Source organism: Python bivittatus, unplaced genomic scaffold (assembly GCF_059951505.1).
Source record: "Python bivittatus isolate LINGU-HERP-01145 unplaced genomic scaffold, Pbiv_v1 ctg000980_np1212, whole genome shotgun sequence".
NCBI lineage: Eukaryota > Metazoa > Chordata > Lepidosauria > Squamata > Pythonidae > Python > Python bivittatus.
Window position 1 is genome coordinate 46,911,676 of NW_028277125.1, and position 26,807 is coordinate 46,938,482.

At 37.2% G+C, this 26,807-nt stretch overlaps 1 protein-coding gene across 7 annotated transcripts in view; it reads right to left on the reverse strand.

Moving 5' to 3' along the window:
- Positions 1–26,807, reverse strand: part of NT5C2 (5'-nucleotidase, cytosolic II) — a 77,480-nt gene that overhangs the window by 34,029 nt on the left and 16,644 nt on the right. For 5 of the 7 annotated variants that reach the window (XM_088131699.1, XM_088131698.1, XM_088131700.1 and 2 more), the window contains exon 3: positions 7,846–7,919. In XM_088131699.1, the coding sequence (XP_087987825.1) occupies positions 7,846–7,919 (74 nt within the window). Of the gene's footprint in view, positions 1–7,845; positions 7,920–9,154; positions 9,195–10,326; positions 10,675–26,807 lie in introns of those variants that run through there. The other 2 variants (XM_025169169.2, XM_088131702.1) reach the window with 2 other exon arrangements.

The following is a 26,807-nucleotide window of genomic DNA, read 5'->3' on the forward strand; positions in this document are numbered from 1 at the left end:
CGCTCCTGTTGAGGGCTAAGGAAACGCTTATCTCCCCGAGCGTGGCCTTCATAACACCATTCCATCACACTGTGTCATCTAATGCAGACCCTGCCCCACAATTGGCTACCAAAAGTAAAGGAAAATTCAAGTCCAATGCCATATTAAAGTATGCCATAAGAATAGCAAATCACAGGATTAAAAGTAAAAACTTGGTGGTTGCAGTAGATGATTCCTACTGACTCTGACTTCACCGCAAAACAGAGCCAAAAAGAAAGCATTGATACTGTCGGATAAATATAACTCTAAGATGTAAACTGAAATTCACGGCTCAAATCTGGTGCGACACATTAATTTGTGAAGCGACCACAGCCAAGCACTCTCTCTCCAACCATTTTTTACACAAAGTCCAAGCATGTGTACTATTCCCATAGAAGGCTGTGGGGTTTGTGCAACCCCAAACACTTTGCACGTAACACACATGAGGATGCACATACAACACAGCTCTCATTTAACAGCTACATAAATTATAGTTTTACAAAATTTCTAAGGAACAGTGCAAGCTGCTTTCTTAAATCTAACTTTTCCCCACAGAAAGAAAAACTGGCAGTTCTTACCACATTCTGAAATCAAGTATACATAAACTTACATTCATTCCTTGTTTATCCTCACCTCCATCTCCCACCACCACCTTTCTGTGTTGCTTTCTTTGGATCCACTTTAGATTATAATCTTATAGCAAGGATTTGTCTTTATGTTATTATTCTGAAAAGCATCATGCATACTGAGAGCTATATATAAATTAATTGTGTCATGGGGCCCATCACTGGCCCTTCATACCAATATTCACCAGTGTAATACATATGTTGTTTCACCAGTATAATGTGAAGTTCACTTAAGCATTTAGGAAAAACTCCAGCAAAATAGATCACTGAATACACATCTAATTCAGTGCATTCAGACATGCTTTTAAAACATAAAAGCATATAGCCTGAGCTACTGACTTGAGAACTACCAAAAACCAGCCAAAGAGACATGGTTTATATTTGCTAATCTATAGGCAAAATTCCATATTCAAATGACAAAACTCTCTCAGATTTAAAAACAGAAAAATTGCAGAAGGCTTGAGCACAGAGATGTTGTTTTATTTATATATTCAAATAATTCATATATATATATATGTGTGTGTGTGTGTGTGTGTAAAATATTCAGATATTATATATATTTGATTATGCTCCTATAAAAATTTTTAAAAAATTTGACCCAAATCCATAGTATTACTCCAGCAGCAATGTAGAACTTATAATAAAACATTAACTTATCAATTCGAGGTCAATTATTTGTTCTATGTGACCTAGTTTAATTAGAATATTTGCCTTTTTCCCAATTCCTCTACCACAAAAGCCAGTTTAGTGCACATTGGAAGGAAAGAGAATAACAGTGTATATATAATACTCATGTCAGAATTCTGAAAGAAAATCATACATCTGTTTATTGAGACATATGTTGAAATAAATATTGAAATGGTAATAGTCCACAATAACTTATGGGAGTATCGAATAAAATAATTAAGAATATTGATAATAAAAAACTATTAAGCTCAGGAGGTGATAACTGATTGGTGACTGATGACTGCACTTAACACATTTGGAGAGGATAAGGGTTACAATGGGAATGCACTTCATGCAAAATGGGCAAGTCCCATTTGGGAAGAATGGGAGTTTTTTATTTTTAAAATTATGAGATCTCATGGCTTTCTCAATAGTTTTTGTTGTGCTTATCTCTTTAAATTTCTTGTAAATGCAGAAGTACATTGAGAAACACTGACAGAGAGATGAAATAGGAAGACGAAGCAATAGCTTTCATAATATTTACCTCTGAAAGAAAGATCACCTGATACATTACCAAAGATATGCCTAATTATATTAGACTAAATGATGTTTATGTGCCATTTCTGAGTAAACATGTGATGGACTGTATGATATAAATTTAACATATAAATAAAATAAATAAATGTTGTAAATTACTAAAATTCAAGTGAGATGTTTCCATATTTCTAAACATAAGAGCAATTCCATAGATAAAACTCAGACATGCTGCTATATGACTATATACGCAAGAAGAATGCACATAAACTTAAAACATGTAATTCCAGAACGAAAGGCACTTCTTACTATTTTGGCTTCACTTACAGCTACTGCAGAGAGAACGATGACTCTTCTTTAACCTTGCTATATAGATTAAAAGCCAGCTGTGAAAACAAGCACCTTCTACTCCCATCCCTCTCCTCTCAAAAGCAGATTCCAATTCCCTTTTAACTGTGGCAAAGAGAAGCTTCAGTGTCAAAATTAACCACACAAATATGAAATAATATTCCTGTTGAAACAAAATCTGGCAACAATGTTCAATCTAGTTTCTGCTTTTACTAGACTCTGCTTTTAAGTTTAATAGCAACATTCCTCAACTGCTGGGCCACATGTGGCCCCCGGCATTCCTTTGTAGCCACTCAACACTTCAAGACTACGCTATCAAAAATTGGCAAAAAGAATTGGCAATTCTCCACAGCATAATTTCCCCCCCTCTCCAATATGATATTGAAAAGGTTAGCAGGAGGCCTCCTGGAGGACTATCTGATATTGCTAACAGACATTTCTGAACATGAAAAAGTTTAAATATTTTACCTGATAAATTTAATACGTTCTGCTCTTTTCCTTGGCACAATCTTTAGGATTTCCATTCCAACTGACTCCAAAATCCCCTTGTTCCTCAGACCTTACCTCCAATTTTATCTTTTTTCTGCCAAAGTCTATCATTCAATTTTGGTACTATTTCTTAACTGTTAGCTAATTAACTATATAAATATGAACTATATTTATGTATAAATCACCCTGAGCCATTATGGCTAAAAAGTAAGGTACAAGTATAATTAAATTGTATTATCGCAGTTTCTTCTCTCTATATAAAGGATCCCATCCATTTGTTCTCGACTTATTTTATTTGCAATAAAAATTTCATCTATCATAACTCTACCCTTCTACGGTTGGCCAGTATAGCACTATAACAGCATGCCCCCCTCCCAAAAAAGAACAACACACTCCTGTCATGTCTATCACGTGCCATATGTTTTGGCTTTAGCACACATATATTTAAATCTTTTCATCTGAAAGTTTTCCTCATATTCTACTCAAAGAGTTTCATATTAAAAAAAAACACACAACACATACAAATACCAGTAATTATATTTTTTCATGAAAGTCATAAAGGATTAATTGTTAAGATGTAGACTCTTTCTCTTCCCAAGCAGAAATGTAACAGAGTCTTGATTAACTTGTTACTAACTTTCCAGATTTACTGTAGATAGTAAGTTGGTCAACTTTATGTTTCTGCCAGATGCAAAGTGACTTTATTTGTGCTACTTTGTCTCTCAACCCATCACTGTTCCTTCGCTAGCCATTATTTATTTTCTCTCCACTTTTCAACAATGATCCTGTGAATCTAAGCTGAATTAAATAAACAAACAAATAACAAATTCCTAGTCTTTACTGACCATTACTCCTCCTCTTATAGTTAACTGAACATCCTGAAAAGCTTTTCTGGGCTTCAGACATTCTTGAACAATACAAAACGGAGTACAGGGATTCCTGGGGAATGGGAGAATGTCCTAAACACAGATGGCTACAGATGGTAAAGTGATTTCATGATTCAAGATTTTAGGAAAAGTATGTCAAGTACTGGAAAATCTCCAAAATTCCATTACTTTTGCTATGTATTCTGAAAAAAAGTGTATACCAACAGCCAAAGGCATACAGATAAGCTCAACATTATACATTTGTACTGAATCACATTCTCTGAAACTAGTGTAGTTAAATCAAGAATTCTTTGGTTAACTTTTAAGGAATGTGTGTACCTTTCACCATCTCCTGGTTATATATACTTGATCATATGTAATGAGTTACTGCAACTAAAATGATTTAATGTCAATATCTTATGGATTTGCAATTATCTTTTTCAGAAATGCTGAAGCTATATCTATACTTAACAAATAAGATGTCTGATAGTTAGCTAATATATTACTGTATTTGATCACTGAACTAGAATCAGACATTCTGGAAAGTGAAGTTAAATTGGCCCTAGAAAATATCGTTAACCCAGTGCTTCAGGAATTGGTGACATACCAGCAGAACTCTGTAAAATCTGACAAGATGATGCAGAAAAGGGTTTTGTAAGCAAGTATGGAAAACAACTGTAGCCAAAGAAGTGGAAAAGATCCATTTATATTTGAGTAGCATAAAAAGGTAATGCTAAAGAATATTCTAACTAATAAACAACTACATCAATTTCACATCCTAGTAAGTTAATGCCCAATATTCCACAACCCAGACTTCAACAATACATGGAACGAGAACTTCCAGGTGTACAAACTGGATTCAGAAGAGGTGATGGCACCCAAGATAACTTGGGTAATACCCAACAGATAATGGAAAAGGGGGGGGGGGCAAAAAGATATCTATTTTTGTTTTACTGATTATACAATGGCTTTTGACAGGATAGAATGAACATAGTGTGGATAGTCCTTAAAACATGGTCTACCAGAACACCTCATTTTCCTATTGAAAAATTACTGTAATAACCAGGAAGCCTTAGTTAGAATGCAATATGAAGCAACTAAATGGCTCAAAATGGGGAAAGGAATGTGCCAATGTTGTATATTTTCACCTCATTTATTTACCTTATATGCAGAATATAAGTAGCAACCAGATGTTATCTTCCTAGGATCAAAAATTGACAGAAATGGGGAAAAAATGGTGTAAAATGGTTTCTTCTTTTTTCCCTGAGAATTAACATCTCTAGATAAAGTTTCAGGATAGGTAACCTTTACAGAGGGATATGGTATCCTGAATTTTCGAGAAATTAGTACACTGATCTTCAATTAGTCTTTTTAGAATAGCAGCCATTTGCTCAGACCATTTTGCAAGTCTTCCAGTAATCCAGTGATTGTAAGTACAATTTGAACAAAACTCCGTCCTCGACTCAATCTCTCAGGTGATATTGCCTATTAAATTGACATACAGCTGTAGCATGAACAACAGAAGGTACTGAGAAACTAGAAATTTAAATTGCTTATTCACAACAAGACTGCCTGTGATGGAATGGAATTATGAAGGCCAGGCTCAGGGAGATAAACATTTTCTTAGCTCGCCGGAGGAGCGTGGGAGCTACAAGAGGATGAGACTGGCACCTCCCTGAGGAATTCACACTGTTGTGGCTGTCTAACTTGGGAGATGGGGTTTTCAGTCTGGGAAGATTCTTGCTAGAGATTGTAGCTAATAAACATAGCTGAATTGAATTTGCATTGTCTCTTGGAGTTCCTTGGACTAGGCCTGACATCAATCTTCCCAGATTGAAAACCCCATCTCCCTAGTCAGCCAGCCACAACAGTGTGAATTCCTCAGGGAGGTGCCAGTCTCATCCTCTTGTAGCTCCCACGCTCCTCCGGCGAGCTAAGAAAATGTTTATCTCCCTGAGCCTGGCCTTCATAATTCCATTCCATCACACTGCCACTGCATATTAGGGATGTGCAGATGTTCCATTTTTCTTCTGGACCACAAGCCACTTCTATCAATTTATATATCTGGAAAACCATGTACCATTATATTGAATTTATACCCTACCTTTCTGTTTATTCCAACACTCAAAGCAGCCAGTAAGAATAAAAGATACAGACCATAACAAAATTAACCCAATTAAAATCAAAATCAAATTAAAACAAATCATTACAATAATTAACCATTTAAAGCTTGGTAAAATAGATGTGCTTTTACCATCTTGTTAAATAGCAAGACAGTAGAAGCCAGGAACATCTCCTTAGAGAGCACATTTCACTTCCAAACAATTGCAGGACTGCTCCCAGAGCAGCTGAATCAGCACTGTCCAGAGGAAGAATGGAATGTTTCAAAATTCCTTGGAACACTCTGTCTCCAAAATGGAACATTTCACACACTTACAACTATTGCATACCCAAATGCATAAAAAGAGATCTTGGGCAACAATGCATGTCAATTGCAGTGGTAGCGAAAGCAGGGCTATCATAACACCACTGTCTACCCCATCTTGTCACTTACCATGATTCGAGTGATTGATTCTAAGATACAATGTCAAACTCCTAATCCAAAACTCCTGTTTCTATAATATGAGCAAATACCAAAGGTGCTATTTAAAAAATAATAATAAAGCCCTGGTTTAGTGCATAATACAATGCCCTGCCTTTCCTGAATACTGAGTCCCCAAGCTATATATCAGAGCTGAAGTTCCACAATGGATTCTGAATCACCAACAGAAGGAGTTATACATCTTCACCACCACCACACAACCAAGTACAAAACCATCTCAAATCACCCCATTCCATGTGGTATACATAATTTTCAACATGAGAGCAAAAAGTTACAGCATAGTAATTTTTTTATTGAGTTAGCAGCATGCAATGGCAAGTTAGAGGACTAGGCACCTAGAAATATTTTCAATCTTTTAACCTGAAATGCTACTATATTCCAATTTTTATGCATTTGTAAAAATGCATTTTTATTCCCTAGAGAAAACAAAAATATCAAAGGAAAACCAGGGATTATTGTAACAACATTTGTGTTATATTTGTGTCTTTGTGCATTTAACCATAACAAGTCCATAATCAAGTCAAAGTTTCCAAAATGTAATACTCAGTTTTAGTGCATAACATGCAAAACACTAATTACTATCAATTAATTAAATTCCTTTAAAAAGCAACACACATGTGTTTGCCAACTTTTGGACAATTTATTCTACAAATGGTTGCAAGATGATAGTGCCAAGACAAATAAATATTATTGAAATTAGAAGATGTAAGCAATAATAATAACTTCAGGATAACTGGTCATCCTCCTCTGAAGCCAGCACTTATAAATATGAACCATGAAAAATTATGGTTTCAATCAATTCTGCCTGGCATTAGTTGGGTGAACTATGTTTCTACTGGTCACTTCTAAAAGAGGGCATCATGAAGAAAAGAGAGAAGAAGCTATTCCGTGATGCAATGCTTGAGCAGAAATGTCACTCTAAAGACATTTCAATAATGACAGAAATCACAGCATGTTGCAAATCAGGTAAAAAGTCATTCCAGCAAGCAGTAGAAAGAAAATGTGTAAGAAAGAAATGTGTTGAGGTAGGAAAAGAGAGCAGACAGTGCAAAGCACACTCCTCTCAAGCTAAAATGAAGTTGGGGAAGCATGAAGAGTATAGTAAGTTGAATGACCAGAGCAAAAAACAGTATTAAAAAATAGACAATTCAAGCAATTCATGTAGCACAAACAAAAGTGGTTTAAGAAGAAACAGAGAGACAATCAGCAAGGCATTAGAGAATCCAATCCTAAACCATAAGAGAATAGACCATTCCAATGGTAGTAATAAAAATCAAAAGTAAAAGGGCCAAGTCTTAGAGAAGTTAAACAGATGAAAATTAGTCAGAAGAAATCTGTATGGTAAAAGAAAATAAAAAACTAAACTTTGCAGACGTGAGGACAAGAGGAAACTATGTGATCTAGGATAAAGAATGGTGTTGAAAAAAATAACTAAGATTTATTATCTGTGCGTAGAGATGAGGTTTATTTCTGTTCATTTATTAGAATAAACTGACTTCAGCAAAATGGGCAGGATTTAGACAAAATGATACAAATGTAGTCAACTGCTGTCTGTTCTTTAGTTTTCTCTATAAATTGCTTACACAGAGTTTCAGTAGTTCCTTAAATAAGTACTTACTATCCCAAAATATATTAATACATTCTTGCTTTTGTTAGCAATAAGGCTCAGTTATGAAACACAGATTTGTATACATACCAGCTAAGGTATAATCCATATCAAATCCAAAGCACTTTATTTTTTCCATGGCTAGACTTCTATTCACAAAAACCCTGCCAAAAAAAAAAAAAAAGGTAAGAAAACCAATAGTAAGTATTGTTGATATGAAATCTGATTAAACCGCATGAGGAACATATATGCTTCAAAGCATCCAAGAGTTATTAAGGGAACATGCCAAGGGACAAAATGACAGACGCTTTTCTAGTGATCCTGGGCACATTCACTTTGAAGCAAATGCCACTGGACTCAGTAGACTCATCTGGGAATAACTTAGTACTGTATAGAACTGGACTGTTAATCTCCTAAATGCAACAACATTGCTGGATGTTATATCAACAGCAGTTGTATTTAAAAGATTCTTAAGAGAGACGGATTTTTCATTTTTACACTATGTGTGTGAACCAAACAGAATAAATGCAAATTGTAGATACCAAATCAAAAATCAAAGAAAAAAGGAAGAAATACTATGCAAGGTTTTTTTTAACTCAAAGAAAATAAAAGCAATGTGCCAAGTAGGTGGCATACTGGTTGTGGATTGATAGTTTGCCTACTAATTACATAAAATTGTTTAATATTAAAATTCTTCTAAAAATCAAGCCTATATCATTGTATCATTAAAGAATCTACGATAAAAAAAGCCATAGCAATTACACTCCAATCCCATCAATATATAAATACATACTGTTCATTAAATTATTTAAACCCAATTCCTGCACCAGCAACTTTATAGAGGTAGTCCTCAATTTAAGAACGAGTTCCATTTCCAAGATCTGTCCTTAAGGTGAATTTGTGTGTAAGCCAGAACAGTATTATTGTATAATACTTATTAGTAGTATTGTATAATGAACTCGAACAAACCATTGTGTATTTAACTTGAATCATTGTGTATTTAACACAAATTTTGCTATAGTAGGCTCCGTTCTTAACTATGGGTCATCTGTAACCCCGGTGTTTTTAACCCAGGGACTACTTGTATTCAAAAGTATTATTTCAGTTGAAGGCAATATTCTAAGGATTTTTTAAATAATAAAGTCTGATAGAAATTTTAAAAAATGCTTGTCAGATGATGCCTCATCTACCACATAAACCAAAGTCTTCCTTAATTTGAATTCAGACCTTTCCCAGCTAGATCATACCAATTCTAAAGAATTCTACTATCCACAGTAAACTTCCATTTTCTCCTTTAACATTTCATCCAGTAAATAGCATACTAGTGCAGTGTTTGTTACATCTCAATCTTGTCACACCATGCACTTGCCTTTCTAGTGTCCCTGCATTCTCTACTTGCCTCTTTCAGTTTAACCTCCATGTCTTTCAGTCTGTCCATCCTTGGGTCTGACTGCATTTAAGAAGTGCTGGACTCTCTGGCAATTTATCTGAATCTAATTTGCCTAGGCTTGCCCCATGACTTCCTCTAACTCCCCTCTTGGCCTTACCCCTAATGACAGCTAGATTTAGAGTAAGCCAAAACTTAAAGCAAAAGGGGAAATGAAGGAAGAGTTTAGATCCTTCAGCCAAGTATTATCCTTCAAGACGTTTGTTAAAAAGAACTATAGTAAGTACTTTTGACTGCAGTTCAACACCAGAATCAATGATCAAACCATCATGTAAATCCAGCCCATGTATCCACCAGTCAGCCACTGCTCACCTTTGTAATAGATTACGGCACATATTTCCTGCAGGGCTCATTCCAGGACAACAGTGAATCAGTCTGAGACATTCAAATCTAAATTTTCTGATGGCACTAAGTAAATTAATAGCAGAAGCTTGCCTCCTCTCTTTACTGTGCTATATACTACCAGCTAATCTAATTGCTGATTCAGTTCAGTAATTCAGTTCTTTCTGGTGTCTTTCAAAAATTAAAGGAAACCCCTTTGAAGATCTTGCATTAATTTTTTTAAAAATTGCCCTGCTATTATACATATCATGAAACAAGGAAATTACCTGTATAGAAAATATACTTTGGAATAGTGATTGCATTGTTGCTTGTTAAATAAAGTACTGAAAATATGCAGCTAATATTCTGTCATAAGGCAAAGTTAACAAAATTACAATTACATTTTTGAAAAAATTCAGATGAATTAGTCAATCCAAACTTCTGGAATAAGGCTTTTTTATTTATGAAATAAATACAGTAGTCAATTATAAAGCCACTAACAGGCATTTTTTATCTTCAGGTTTTACTTGAATTTTCTTTTTAGATTTATAGGATATGGAAGAGTAAAGTAATATTTCATTTATACAAAATTATACAGTTTGTTGAATATTAAAAAAGCAAACAAATACATCCAAAAATAGAGAATTATTAACTGCTTCTAACCTCAGAATTTCCCTTCCAGAATCCAAGCGCTGCATAAACAGCTACTTTCACTACAAGGCAATTTATAAATGTGAACATTTGAATTGCAAACCATTAACATCTAAGGTCAAACTATTATATTCCTGTACTAGCAAACTTACCTCATCATCTTATTTGGAGGCTCCTCTTGTAAAATTTGTAGCTGTCAAATTCAGCCTGATCATGTTACCTATTTTTTAAAAGGCTCCCTTCCCCCACATATAAGCAATTTTGCTTTTTTCTGGCTTGACTTCAGCATAGCATTATATGTGAAACAAACCAGGAGATGCCACGTATTTCTTTAAACAGTGCTACAGAACATAGATCTGCAGCTAATTTAATAAGTTACTGGATACCACTGTTCAATACATTTCCATTTGGAATAGAATTTCTCTGGCTATATGTTTTACCCTTAACTTTCCATGCCGTTCTAAGAGTCACAATTTCCTGGCAAGCTGCCTGTTTTGGCACTGAAGCATAGAAAGTACAACAGTGGAATGGGATGGGAGGGGAACAGACAGGGAGTTAAACATGACAAAAGTTACACAACAGTTAGCATCAGAATATACAAGAGGCACTCCAGACAGAAGAAATACTGCAAAGACATGATGCACCCCAGAGCCCTTGGATATCAACAGAAAGGCAGCATTGCTAAATATCATCATGGTTTGAGTAAACAAGAGATTATTAATCTTTCTCATACACAAGTTAGATGGTTTGGTCTCTGTTTGGCAACAGGAAGACTACCAAAAGGCTGGGGGGGTGGTTCTATACACTCTGAGGATTTCCCAGATATAAACATAGGTATTAGTTTGTAAGTTAAAATAAAATTAACCACTCCAAACAGTCCATGGAATATGAGTTCAGCTCAAATTTTTACAACAGTTTAGGAATCTCATCTGAAAAAAGACGAGACTGGAGCAATTTCATGTTCAAGTCCATAACAACAGTCTGTTTGGAGAGAACAGAGTCAGGGATAGTAATCATATCACACAATTAAAGAATTGTTCTCTCTGCACTAGAAGGGTTACTTCCAATAAGGTAAGATGGAAGGAATAATATATGTTTCTTTTCTAATTTTCCAGAAACTTCTTACTTCATGCAGCTAATCTAAAAAAATGAGTAATTTTGACACTATCTAGGAGAGCAAGGGAGAGCCAGTTTGGTGTAGTGGTAAAGGCATCAGGCTAGAAACTGGGAGAATGTGAGTTCTAGTCCTGCCTTAGGCACAAATCCAGCTGGGTGACCTTGGGCCAGTCCCTCTCTCTCAGCCCTAGGAAGGAGGCAATGGCAAACCACTTCTGAAAAACCTTGCCAAGAAAACTGCAGGGACTTGTCTATGTAGTCACTAGGAATCAAAACTGACTCGAAGGCACACATGAACAAAAAAAGGACAGCAAGGAAAGGGATGTTTTAAAATGTCCATTTTCTTTCCTACATACTTTGTCTCTTTTCTACTTGAGTCCTCCAGACTCAATTCAGAGAAAATGATCCTGCTCCATGCCAGCTAGAAATTTTGGTGTCTTTTAATATTAAACAATCCCATGGTGATCAGCAGGACAGCAAATAAGGGCTACTGAACAGTTATGATAGTTTTTTACATGCACAGGAGACCACTTGAAATGTAGGAAAATATGTGTACTTTTTTAATGCAAGCACATTCCATTGAGGACTGAACCTACTCTTTGTCCTTCCACAAAATGTTGAGTGTGATAGGGTCTGAAAGTAAGAACATAAGTATAGGAGAAAATTAGCTTGTAAGGATTAGAGAAAAAGTATTTAAGTTACTTGGAAAAAGTGAATACAGGCTTGTATAGGGATACAGACCAATAGATAAATATTCCTTGAAACCAGTACCTGTTTTGATCTCTCCACAAATGCAGGGAAGGCACTGGTAAATACCGCCCAACCTACATTGTATCCTCTAAGACGCAGGACTAGATATCCTCCTAGATAAACAGCTTTGATCCTTAGCAGTCAGGGCACTTACATTACAATAGAGTCTAATTCAGGGCTATTACTAGAAGGCTATTAGCTGTCTCATGGGAAGAATACAATTTACCAGTCATTTATCCTCCACCTCACAAATCAGATAACCCCAATTGAATTACATAATAAAAGTAATATTTGATTCTGATGCACTACTAAAATGGAAACACAGGACTTACTTTTCTATGCTATTTCCATTAATTCCTAAATAATAAAGAATATTGTAAGGGAATTCCAGTAATGGTACAATATGTATATACGGCCATTTATAAGCTGATACCATATCTTCTTCTGGTAATATCATTTCATTTTGTATCAACTTTTAGCATTCAGGACTGCACTGCACAAGATATCATCAAAATGAGAAATGACAAAAATATTAACAAAAGGAAAATAATTAACCGCAAATTCTCAGTGGTCTGGGTTTCTATTACACACACACACACACACACACACCAGAATTTACCTTTTCTCCCAATTCTGACAAAAAAGCATTCAAGAGAGAGCTCCAAAGTCACAAAGGAGCTGCATGGAAGCTATATACAGCTCATAGGTTGATACCACCCCTTCCCTAGATATTTCTGGGCAAACTCAAATGTGGGATGGAACCCATTTCATGGTGGTGCTGAATGTCAGATCTTCGCTTTTATCATTTTTTTATGGCTGCTTTTTGTATATGTTTTTACCATTTTTTAATATTGTTAGCATCCCAGAATCATGTATCTGAGATGGGTGGCCATATAAATCTACTAAATAAAATGAAATAAAACTTGCTTATTTGGAAAAGTTCACCAAAAGTATTGCTAGCATCATGAAAATTATGGATATAAAAACTTAAGCAAAATCAAAAGCTGCAATGATATAATTTCCTTTCCAGAATCACATCACTACCATGCTCTCTGCATGTAAGAACCTGATTATTTTATTAACTGTAGTCCACAGCCGCAAAAAGGGCTACCCACCTCTACCTTAAAAGAAACATTTTTTAAATTTCCTGACAACAAAAATACTGAATATTTATCCAACTAGAGTTCTCTTTCTTACCAAATTTTAAAATTCAAATTCAAAATTCATAGAGATAATGAACAGATAATGCTGGTTCTGAGATTCTCAATTAATTCTAACAGAAATGAGAAGTGTTAAAACACGTGAATCAAATTTACATTGGCACTATTTAAAACTGTGTACATAATAATGGATCCTATTTTTCTTAAATCATTTTCCGTATAAGTGAAACTTGAAACAGTTTTTTAAACTTCATTTCTCAACTACTTTATTCTTTGAATATAATAGGATTGTTATTTATCAAAACTACTGTGTATTTTAATTCAAGACAAGTTTTTAAAAACAGAGTCTGAAATCCTAACTAGTCCTGAGAGAGAGGAAGGGAAAAAAGTATTTTAACAATTATATTCTGATAATTAAATAATACATGAAGATATAAATGGGTTCCGATAGCCACTTAGCAGCATCCTTTACATGAAGAAAACAAAACCAGGAAGCTGTAATTAACTATAACTTACCATTGTATTTGAACCAAGAATCCAAGATTAACAGTTTACAAAAGAGATTTTGAAGCCCATGTTTAAAATTGGTTTATATATTCTGGATTGGGGGGGGCAAAATTACCTAATCTGGATGCTCCTTGTTTATTCACTCATATAAAGGGAAAAACAAAACAGCTATGTATGTGTGCTTGAAGGCCACTGACAATTTGGCTTGTCAAACTAAAAATGTAATCGTCCAAATATAGCCAATGTTTTACAGATTAATGTTTATTATTAAGAAATAACACTTCTTGAATACAGTGGAAGTTATTTTCAGATAAGGAGGTACAGGGCTATAATAATATTTCACCAATTCGATATTCCTTTCAGAAAATATTAAAATCCAAATGATAATCTTTTTTACATATATAGCAATTTAATACTATTATAAACTGCTTTGCTAAAAGAAGATGATTAACTGTTACTTTTTGTCAAAGTTAATAAGCATCCTATATTTGTTACTTTTCCATGGACCAGAGTAGAAACAACAGAAAACCAGAATAGTTTACCATTTTATATATAAACTTTTACTTTACTTTTACTTATAAGGTGAACATGACAGTGATACTATTATACGGAATCCTTTTAGTCTATTTAAGAACTAGAACTACATTTTTAAGAAGGTACCTTGCAACATGTCAGTTTGAAACTAAGAGTTATGTTAGAATCAGGAAAAGCAAAAAAGAAAAAGTAGCACAGCTTATTCTACTTCCCTTAATACACCAAAAGAAAGATGACAATTTAATCTGCTTTTCATCAAATGATTAAACTGTACATTTTACACAATGTTCTCAATCCTGCACCTGTAAATTCCCATTTAATCTTGAGAAGAAAATTGCAGGAATGCAATACCAAATGCTCCCAATAAGATGACCACATTCATTTGTGCAGATAGTGTTACAGTGACCTAGTCTTCCAATTCTGTGTTTTTAACAGGTAATGCTTTTATTTTTGCTGTAAATATATGAAATATTTATGAAATTACATGCAACTCTCCAGAAATATAACAACAAATTCTTAAACACACAATTCTTGAGGAACAGCAACATTTTGACACAGTAACCCCTTCATTTACAAGATGCAGCAAAAGAATTTGATTGTGTATCTTACAGCTTTAGAGATCACTAACAGAATTAGAATATCAGAAAAGTGGGCCCGCAGTATAGGCAGATGCATTATCAAGCAGGTAAGTACAAGACTATTACTCTCATATGGATGATTATACACAGAAAAATGATGATTGCACAATTATGTATTATCATGATTACATATGCAGACAAATACTTTCTTCTACTACTGTGAAAAAACACTGCCACTTTTTTATTCAGCCCAAGAAATTAAATAAAGGCAACTGCTCCAAAGTTCAAGCATGGATTATTCTTAGCCTTGCATTCTTTATTTTATATATTTAATTTCATTTATCAAGAAAAAAAATCAACTGATAAATAAGTAATAGAATTTTTCTGTTGGCCACTTCATTAGTGGAATGAAAAGGTGTAAATAAATTGCTTAACAAAATCAGAAGTAGTATTTGAACTAACAACATCATTTCATAAGCATTAGCTGCTACTCACTTCTTTATTAAGTCACAGATACCTTGTCTGTGTTCAGATCTGTTTTTTTTTAACTATTTTCTATGTACTTCTTTTACACTCTGGTAAACATTCATAAAAAAAATAAGTGTTCAGTTCTTAATGCATGGGACTTGTATACAGTAATACTAAACATACAAAAACTACTCCTGAAATATAAGTAAAATTCTTAGGCTACAATCTTCTAAATTAATTTTTTAAAAGCTGATAGTAACTTTCATCTAGAAAATCTAGAAATTTATTCTTTGTAACTTTGATAATCTGATAATAGGAAGACAAATCCTAAATGACTTCAAATTATTGTGTTTAAACATCAGTTTCATCTATCTCTTGTTTCCACACTTTGGATGCTTCTCACAGGCAAAGCAAATCTCTGGTAAAGTCACAGTCTGCATTTTATATCTATTTTTTTACCCTCAGGACAGAGAACTTTACAATCTTACACTGGTTCAGTGAAGCCTGTGATATAAATATAGAAAGATGTCTAGTGAAGCCAAAGTAAGTCCAGTCGCAGATCAGAATACAGAAATAGAGGCCTAACTTCCATATTTTTATCCCAACCTTACACAAAGCTGTCTTTGAAAGTAGAGAAAGTAAAGCACTAAATCCTTTCTCGCATCATCTATATTTAAACAGAGTTATTTGTAAAAATGTGTGTAGCAAAATGACTAATTTTATCCTATTATCTTGAACTATTACAACCAATTAATTATACACATATAAAATAAGATAATGCAAATACCTGAATTCTGCTTCTTGGCAACTGCCAGTAACAAGAGAGAATGGAAACCCAACTTTTTCCATTGTTTAACCTTTACTTGTAACAGCTGTTAGACACAAAGAACTGTATGCAATAATCCAAAGGATGACGAGAAGTATTCCCTCAGAGTTAAAAAATAGACATCACAACAATTTGGTGTCTCATACTCAACCTCCTTCCTGTCTAACTACAATCACCGTGCGTGATTGTACTCCTACAGAGGGACCAGCCTCACAGTTACTCCCAACCCAGATACATCAACAATGAGTAAAGGAGATAGCATTCTTCTTCTATACAACGAAGAACTTCCTTCTACTTAAATGTCAGTTTTATTTCCACCCAAATTCATGCTATCAGTAATGGCTTATAAAAGAGTAGCATCTTATTCCAAATGCTTCAGTAAGTCAGTGGCTGTATAGTCAATTTCTATTTTTGTTTACACAATAAGCATTTCCACAAATAGGCTATAAGATATAATAAGACTTACAGTTGACACCAGCTATGAGTCTAAAGCTAGCTATTATTTGGGATGAAGTGGAAGGGAGGGAGAAAGGGGGAATTTGTATAACTATTACACATAAAATAAAGAGTAGAGGTTGTAACTCATTTTCCATGGGTCCCTTTACTTTATCTTACTTGAATTTACAGTCAGTATTTCCTATTCTAATTTGTGCTTCACAAAACAGATTTTCCTAATTAATATTATACCTAAAAATTCAATAAGCTTCTCAGGGTTTTTTAAAGACTTCTTGAATTGCACTTACATCAAAACATAAAGCAAAATATGAACATTATGTACAATTTAATATATATGATAATCTACCAGGTACTGAATCAGTATTCACTATACAGGTTAAGCCAGTCTTAGAGGGTGACTGCTGTAAAAAGGTTATACACAACACCCACCCATGGTGATGTAATACAACAGATTTGTCAACAGAATGACTCAGTCCAACTTCTAGCTATCCTGGTGAAACAACTAGAGACATGAGTATACAATTCTCTAAATTCTGACTAGAGTATTCCAAAATACATTCCAGTAAAAAATATATTAATTTTAAAGTAACCATCAGAATTGATTTTAACTGCAGCAGATGTAAGCAACACAGTCCTCAAAAATCACTCACAACACTCCTGATAACCATTCTGCCCTTTAGCTTCTTCTCAGCCATTAGACAGAACACTGTAGAGCAGGAGATGGCAATTTTTAGTGCTAGGGACTACATCTAAAACGTATTAATAGTCATGTAATACAGTGTATAAAAGTAGTGACATAACATTATTTAAACAGACAGAATTGAGTTTTCTAAAGGGTTTTTTATTTCATTCAGTGTGAATAACGGCTTACATGTGAATTTTCTTTTTCTTTCCCAGATTTATTGACATATTGCACTGCCACTTTTGGCAGTTTCCTGCTGAGGCTTTTTTTTTTTTTTTAGGTGGGGTGGGGGTGGGGGATCTGTGGGTCTCAAAAAAGAGCTACAAAGTTCCCCCCAAAGTAGAGGGGGCACACACTAATTATAGTGGTGCTTAAAAGTTTGTGAACCCTTTTGAATGTTTAATATTTCTGCATGAATATGACCTAAAACATGACCTGCTCTCCACACAAGTCCTAAAACTAGATAAGGATAACCCAGTTAAACAAATGAGTCAAAACATTATACTTATTCATTTATTTGTTGAGGAAAATGATCCAAAGCTACATGTTTGTGTGTAGCAAAAGTACGTGCACCTCTAGGATGATCAGTTCATTTGAAGGGGACATTAGAGTCAGGGTTTCAATCAATGGGATTATAATCAGGTGTGAGTGTAGGAGGTCCTGCCTTATTTAAAGAACAGAATGATCTTTAATAGAAAGAACCATCAAAGTCTGATCTTTGCAACACAGGTATGTGGAAGTGTGTCATGGCTTGAACAAAGGAGATTTCTGAGGACCTCTGAAAAACAGTTGTTGATGCTCACCAGTCTGGTAAAAGTTATAAAACTATTTCTAAAGAGTCTGGACTCTACCAAGTCCACTTTCAGGCAGACTATATACAAATGGAGGCAATTCAACACCATTGTTACCCTCCCCAGGAGGGGCTGACAAATTAAGATCACACCAAGAGCAAGGCGTGTAATACTGCAGGAGGTCTCAAAGAAGCCCAGGGTAGCATTTAAGGTACTAAAGGCCTCTCTTTCATACGTAAATGTCAGTGTTGATGACACCACCATGAGGAGAACACTGAACAACAATGGTGTGCATGGCAGGGTTGCAAGGAGAAAGCCACTATTCTCCAAAAAGAATATTGCTTTGCATCTACAGTTTGTGAAAGACCACAAGGATAATCCAGAAGGTTATTGGGAGAATCAATAGAAGTGAATATATGTAGCACAGGGTTAAACACATATAGCACATGTGTTGTGCGATTAAGGAGTTTTCATTGTGTCTTCTGACTGCTAGTTGGTGTTCATGGTGAACTCTGCTACTCTTCTGCCTGTCTGTCCTACATAGTGGTTCTTACAGTCCTTACACTGTATGTTATAGATGACTCCTGTTTTTTCTTCTTGGGCTATTGGGTCTTTTGGTTTAATTAAGATGTTTTGGAGGGCATTAGTTGGTTTGTGATCAACCCATGGTGATGCCATGGGTTGTACTAATCTGTTGGTTGTTTCTAATGTTTGGCAGTGTTATCCTTTTCATAGCTTGTGTTGATTGTGCTATAGTGGGTGGAGTGGTTAGGCACTTTTTGATAAAGTTCTGTGGGTATCCATTTTGCTGGAAGGTGTTGTATAGGTGGTCTGTTTCCTTTTTCCGCTGTTCTGGGTTGCTGCAGGGTGTTTGTGCTCATCTGAATAATGTTCTTACCCAGCTCCTCTTGTGGGAGTTTGGGTTGGTACTTTGGTAATGGAGGACTTGGTTAGTGTGGGTTGTTTTCCTTAATCTCACAACACATGGACAGATTTAACTATAGTTTCAACTGGGAAACTGTCAACATCTTAGACCAAGCTGAATCCAGAAAATGAGAGGAAATTCCTGGAAGCTTGATATTCAGACTAGTCAGCCATCAACAGGCACATAGAGATAAACAACATTTACACACTATTCTAAAGAGACAATAAAAAGGAAACAAAAAGACCAGAATACCTCCTTGCCAGCAATCAACACCCAGATAAGCAGGGATTAACACCAGGATTAACACCAGACAAACAATCAAGCAGTAAACAACCAACTCAGACAAACAATCAAGCAGTAAACCACAACCTAACCTAAGAACTAAAACAAAAACAAAAAACAACTCTCCCACCAACACTGACAGGGCAAACTACTGTATATAAACAGAGAGCAAACCCCACTCCCTTCCAGCACTGAAGATGTTACCAAGTCAGGTAATGAAACATCCGCAAGAAAACAACCAAGCTCAGAGAACCCCAAAGATTCCACAGTTATTGGAAGAATGTTCTCTGGACAGATGAGATCAAAATAGAACTTTTTGGTCTGAATGAAAAGCATTACGTTTGACAAAAGGCAAACCCTGCATTCCAGCAGAAGAACCTTATCCCATCTGCGAAACATGGTAGTGGTAGTATCATGCTTTGGGCCTGCTTTGCTGCCTCTGGACCAGGACAGTTTGCCATCATTTATAGAACTATGGATTCTGAATTGTACCAGCAAATTCTACAGGAAAATGTCAGAGTATCTGTCCGTGAACTGAAGCTCAAGAAAAAATGGGTCATACAGCAAGACAACAACCCAAAACAGCCAAGTCATACATCCAAAGAATGGTTAAAGCAGAAGAAAGTTAATGTTTTCAAATGGCAAAGTCAAAGACCTGACCTTAACCGTATAGAAATGTTGTGGAAGGACCTGAAGTGGGCAGTTCATGCAAGGAAGCCCACCAACATCCCTGAGTTGAAGCTGTTCTGTAAGGAGGAATGGGTGAAAATTCCTCCAAGCCGATGCACAGAATTGTTCAACAGTTATCGGAAACGTTTAGTTATTGCTGCCCACGGGGGGGCACACCAGCTACTGAAAGCAAAGGTTCACATACTTTTGCCACACACAAATAGATAATTTTGGATCATTTTCCTCAATAAATAAACAAATATGTTTTTAACTCATTTGTTTAATTGGGTTCTCTTTATTTAGTTTTGGTGCTTGTGTGGAGAACAGATCACGTTTTAGGTAATTGTTATGCAGAAATATTGAAAATTCAAAAAGGTTCACAAACTTTTAAGCACCACTATAGCATCATACACAGCTCAGTAGCTGTAGACCTGTGTATACAAACAGCTGGATTTCTATAAATGGGAAAACTAAAGAAAACCTAATTATATTTAAAATAACTATTTTAAATAGCACATCTTTTTAAGGAATCTACTACAGGAATATTTGGCTTCCAGAGGTCCTGGAATAGGAATCTTTCTAAGTTCAAGAGTTGACTTTTATTTCCTTTCATGCTTCCTGTCTAAGTCAGTGATCCATAATTGGCCTATACACTATCAGATTCTGGATGCCCTGAAGTGGTATAGGGAGGAACAGCTTTCCCATGCAGTTTACAGAAATCTCAAAGAAAGGAAGATGTCTGCAAAGATGTGTGAACTCAACCCAAAGAATTCCCAGCCCTCAGTGAAAAAACAGCATACGAACTTAAATTAAGTTAAAAACAAGAAGATGGTATGGTGAAGGGAAAATACCAGTCTCCTTGTAAGTAAGCCACAGCTCCTGACTGTAAGTGCCTGCAAACTCAGGGTTGGCTATGCTTAAAGGATGCTTTGTTGAAAGGGCAGGTGTGATGGTGGTGGTGGAGAAGAAGTAGATGGAGGTAGATGGCAGGTATCAGAGTGCAAAGAGAAACCTGCAGGGGATGTGCCTGCTGAAATTACCCTTATTACCCTGTGTAATTATCCTAAATTACCCTGTGTAAACAGACTCTCTCATGGCTGGTGTGGGTCTTCCGAGCTGTGTGGCCGTGTTCTGGAAGTTTTGTTTCCTAACGTTTCGCCAGCATCTGTGACCAGCATCTTCAGAGAGCAGGAGCATAGACAGGAGCGGTTCTCTCTGTGCCCAGGATGATGTGACCCTTTTGTGGGTATTTATAGAGATCTGAAGGGGGGGATTGGGGGGGCGTGGTGGAGAGGTAGGCGGGGTGTGGGGTTTGGGTTAACGAGTGGCTGCTTGTTTTGGTGTCAGAATACAGTGGGGCAAAAAAGTATTTAGTCAGCCACCAATTGTGCAAGTTCTCCCACTTAAAAAGATGAGAGAGGCCTGTAATTTTCATCATAGCTATACCTCAACTGTGAGAGACAAAATGGGGAAAAAAATGCAGAAAATCACATTGTCTAAAGAATTTATTTGCAAATCATAGTGGAAAATAAGTATTTGGTCAATATCAAAAGTTCATCTCAATACTTTGTTATATATCCTTTGTTGGCAATGACAGAGGTCAAACGTTTTCTGTAAGTCTTCACAAGGTTTTCACACACTGTTGCTGGTATTTTGGCCCATTCCTCCATGCAGATCTCCTCTAGAGCAGTGATGTTTTGGGACTGTCGCTGGGCAACACGGACTTTCAACTCCCTCCAAAGGTTTTCCATGGGGTTGAGATCTGGAGACTGGCTAGGCCACTCCAGGACCTTGAAATGCTTCTTACGAAGCCACTCCTTCGTTGCCCGGGCGGTGTGTTTGGGATCATTGTCATGCTGAAAGACCCAGCCACATTTCATCTTCAATGCCCTTGCTGATGGAAGGAGGTGTTCACTCAAAATCTCACGATACATGGCCCCATTCATTCTTTCCTTTACACGGATCAGTCGTCCTGGTCCCTTTGCAGAAAGATAGCCCCAAAGCATGATGTTTCCACCCCCATGCTTCACAGTAGGTATGGTGTTCTTTGGATGCAACTCAGCATTCTCTCTCCTCCAAACACGAGTTGAGTTTAGACCAAAACGTTCTACTTTGGTTTCATCTGACCATATGACATTCTCCCAATCCTCTTCTGGATCATCCAAATGCTCTCTAGCAAACTTCAGACGGGCCCAGACATGTACTGGCTTAAGCAGGGGGACACATCTGACACTGCAGGATTTGAGTCCCTGGTGGCGTAGTGTGTTACTGATGGTAGCCTTTGTTACTTTGGTCCCAGCTCTCTGCAGGTCATTCACTAGGTCCCCCTGTGTGGTTCTGAGATTTTTGCTCACCGTTCTTCTGATCATTTTGACCCCACGGGGTGAGATCTTGTGTGGAGCCCCAGATCAAGGGAGATTATCAGTGGTCTTGTATGTCTTCCATTTTCTAATTATTGCTCCCACAGTTGATTTCTTCACACCAAGCTGTTTGCCTATTGCAGATTCAGTCTTCCCAGCCTGGTGCAGGTCTACAATTTTGTTTCTGGTGTCCTTTGGCAGCTCTTTGGTCTTGGCCATAGTGGAGTTTGGAGTGTGACTGTTTGAGGTTGTGGACAGGTGTCTTTTATACTGATAACAAGGTCAAACAGGTGCCATTACTACAGGTAACAAGTGGAGGACAGAGGAGCCTCTTAAAGAAGTAGTTACAGGTCATGAGAGCCAGACATCTTGCTTGTTTGTAGGTGACCAAATACTTATTTTCCACAATGATTTGCAAATAAATTCTTTAAAAATCAGACAATGTGATTTTCTGGATTTTTTTCCCCATTTTGTCTCTCATAGTTGAGGTATGCCTATGATGAAAATTACAGGCCTCTCTCATCTTTTAAAGTGGGAGAACTTGCACAATTGGTGGCTGACTAAATACTTTTTTGCCCCACTGTATGTGTGTATCTTCCTGGGGATTAGGCAGGGTTTTTTCTTCTATTGAATTGTTAACGAGGGGCTGCTGGGGGTGATTAGCAAGTTCATTGTGTGAACTGTTCATGTCCTGGTGGTTGAGCTGAGTTCGTTGACCTTTTGCAGGCTGTATTTTTCAGGATTGGTGGCCAGGTTTTGTTGATTTTTAGACTCTCCTCTTTTTTATTGAAGCTGTGCTGGTGTTTGTGAATCTCAATGGCTTCCCGGTATAGCCTGGTATAGTGGCTGTTGGTGTTGTCCAGTATCTCTGTGTTTTCAAATAGGATTTTGTGTCCAGTGTGCTTGAGAGCATGTTCAGCTACTGCAGATTTTTCTGGTTGCTGTAGTCTGCAGTGTCTTTCATGTTCTTTTATCCTGGTCTGGATGCTGCGTTTTGTGGTCCCGATGTATACTTGCCCGCAGCTGCATGGCATGCGGTATACTCCTGCGGCGGTGAGGGGATCCCTCTTGTCTTTTGCACCATGCAGCTGTGGGCAAGTATACATCGGGACCACAAAACACAGCATCCAGACCAGGATAAAAGAACATGAAAGACACTGCAGACTACAGCAACCAGAAAAATCTGCAGTAGCTGAACATGTTCTCAAGCACACTGGACACAAAATCCTATTTGAAAACACAGAGATACTGGACAACACCAACAGCTACTATACCAGGCTATACCGGGAAGCCATTGAGATTCACAAACACCAGCACAGCTTCAATAAAAAAGAGGAGAGTCTAAAAATCAACAAAACCTGGCTACCAATCCTGAAAAATACAGCCTGCAAAAGGTCAATGAACTCAGCTCAACCACCAGGACGTGTGAACAGTTCACACAATGAACATACTAATCACCCCCAGCAGCCACTCGTTAACAACTCAATAGAAGAAAAAACCCTGCCTAATCCCCAGGAAGATACACACATATTCTGACACCAAAACAAGCAGCCACTCGTTAACCCAAACCCCACCCCCACCCCCACCCTCCCTAACCCCCCCACCACCTCCCCAATCCCCCCTCTTCAGATCTCTATAAATATCCACAAAAGGGTCACATCATCCTGGGCACAGAGAGAACTGCTCCTGTCTATGCTCCGGCTCTCTGAAGATGCCAGTCACAGATGCTGGCGAAACATTAGGAAACAAAACTTCCAGAACACGGCCACACAGCCCGGAAGACCCACACCAGCCATTGTATTCCGGCCATGAAAGCCTTCGACAATAGACTCTCTCATCCTTATATGCTGTCTGGCTGGGACCCAGCTCATTTTTCAGGCACAAAACAGAGCTGGTTTTTCTTACTGGAAAACTTGCTTAGAAGGAAGGAAGGAGCCAGAGGCTTCTGAAGAAGGGAATTGCCTTTATGTTGAGGCTGGAGCCCCCTCTGAGTCTGTAAGTGTCTGTTTCGGTACAAGCCTAAAACTGCTGCTGCCAGACCCATTTTCTCCCTTGGTTTTATATTTTATTTTGAGAAATTACTTTTGAGTTCTTGATTTGGACTCCTGACACTCCAAAAAGTCTGTTTTTGTTTTCAACCCCTGACTCTGAATGCAGAAGGGTCTGGGGAGAATAAACTGCAGCAGGTTTTCTACATCTTGGAGTCCAGTGTTTGTTTGTTGTTACACAAAAGTCAGCTCCCCACCTGCCTACAAGGGACTTTGCCCCAGATGGCTTGACTAGCAGGTGTCATTCCAACTCTAGACACCTATAAGCTATATACCTCCTTTGGATAGATGAAACAAGTTAGCTTAAATAATAAAAACAAGCATGGCCTTTGGACTCCATATAATTTTTGACGAAATTAAAATCCACTATTAGGCATTTTATTCATGTAATCTTTATTTATATTTAAATTCCCCTCTCACCTCTATGGGTGGTATATGTGTCTTCCTCAATTTCGTGTCCTCTACCAGAGGCCTGGGAGTTTGAGGGTTCTGCACAGTATCTTAGCTGTTCCTAGCACTGCACTCTTCTGGACAGAGAGCTCTGATGTTGTTCTTGGGATCTGTTGGAGCCACGCTCCCAGCTTAGGAGTCATAGCCCTGAGTGCTCCTACCACCACTGGGATCACTTTGGCCTTTACTTTCCACTTCCTCTCTAGTTCCTCCTTCGGGCCCTGGTACTTCTCCAGCTTCTCATACTCTTTCTTCCTGATGTTGCTGTCATTTGGCACCTCTACATCTATCACCTCTGCTGTCTTCTGGTCCCTGTCTACTACCACAGTGTCTGGTTGATTGGTCAGTACCTGCCTGTCCATCTGGATCTGGAGGTCCCGCAGGATCTTTGCCCTGTTATTCTCCATGACCTTCTGTGGAATCTCCCATCTGGACTTGGGAGGGTCTAGCACTGTGCAGACGTTCCTGTACACAATGCCAGCTACTTGGTTGTGCCGTTCAGTATATACTGTTCCTGCATGCATCTTATACCATGCCACTATGTATTAGACTGTCTCTGAGGCCCCTCTGCACAATCAGTACCTTGGGTCCTGTCTAGTATGGTAAACCCCTGCTTCTATGGATTTGGTGCTCAGTGCCTGTTCTTGTGCTGCTATGATCAGTGCCTCAGTGCTGTCTTTTAGTCTAGCCCTTTCCAGCCACTGGTAGGATTTCCCAATGTCAGTCACCTCAGCTATCTGTCGATGATACATACATACAGTCTATGTAGTATGACACTAAAATACTAAGCTACAAATCACAACATTCTCTAATTCGAACCGTCCTTCTGCCATGAATGTCCTAGATGACCTTAGTTTTAAAGCCAAACTCTCTCAGTTCCATTAGACACCCACATATAAGGCATGCTATCCTATCTAATGACTGATCCATAGTGCCATGTCTGATCTAACATAATCTTATTTTACTATTTATTTTAGTATATTTAATTTAATAATAAATTATTTATTTTAAACCCTTAATTATATATATTTATAGAAGGGTGAATAAATCTATGACCAAGACAGCCCTGATATCATGATTACAATACTGAAATCCTAGGAACAATTAATTATACACATAGATCCAAACACAGTCCTTTTCCATGATGATCACCAAACTATGGAACATCTTGCTCTCAGAGATGCATGTAGCACCCTCCTTATTGACTTTTGGGCAGAACTCCTAAGAGCATTTGGTTTAAATGGGAATTTGGGTCATGATCATAAGATGATTATGGTTTTTTACTCATAATAACCTTTGTCTTTGGCTCTCTAAGTCTCATCAAGTTGTTTGCACTTCTTCATTATGATTACTTCTTTTTGATTGTATTGTGCTATGTTTTTAGCTTTTATTATTATAAACTGTCTAGAGATTTAAGAGCTGGGTAGTGTAGAAATATACTGTATGTAATAAATACGTAAACAAAATAAAAGTTGGTAGTGATCAATTTATATTACATCTAGTGATAAGAAACAATGAGAGCCAGTTTGGTGTAGTGGTTAAGGCATTAGGCTAGAAACTGGGAGACCCTAACTTCTAATCCTGCCTTAGGCACAAATCCAGCTAGGTGACCCTGAACCAGTCACTCTCTCTCAACCCTAGGAAGCAGGAAATGGCAAACCACTTCTGAAAAACCTTGCCAAGAAAACTGCAGGGATTAGTCCAGGCAGTCGCCAGGAGTCAACACTGACTTGAAGGCATATATGTGCGCACAAAGATAAGAAATAATGCAAACAGAACTAAAGAACTGTTGATGACAGAATAGCAATGAGGCAATGGTTCTGCCATTACAGAGCCTATAGTCAGCATGATGTACAGGAAGAGAACTGATGATGCCAAAGCTGCTGGGACAAGTGGGATAAAAAGAGAAATCATAGCCCAAGTTATAAAACCAAGAAACTCCAAACCCAAAAAGAATGCTACCTCCCCACTGATTGAAATTCCAGCTGGAGAGCCACAGCAGAAGGGGTGATCTTGGACTGATTCACAGAC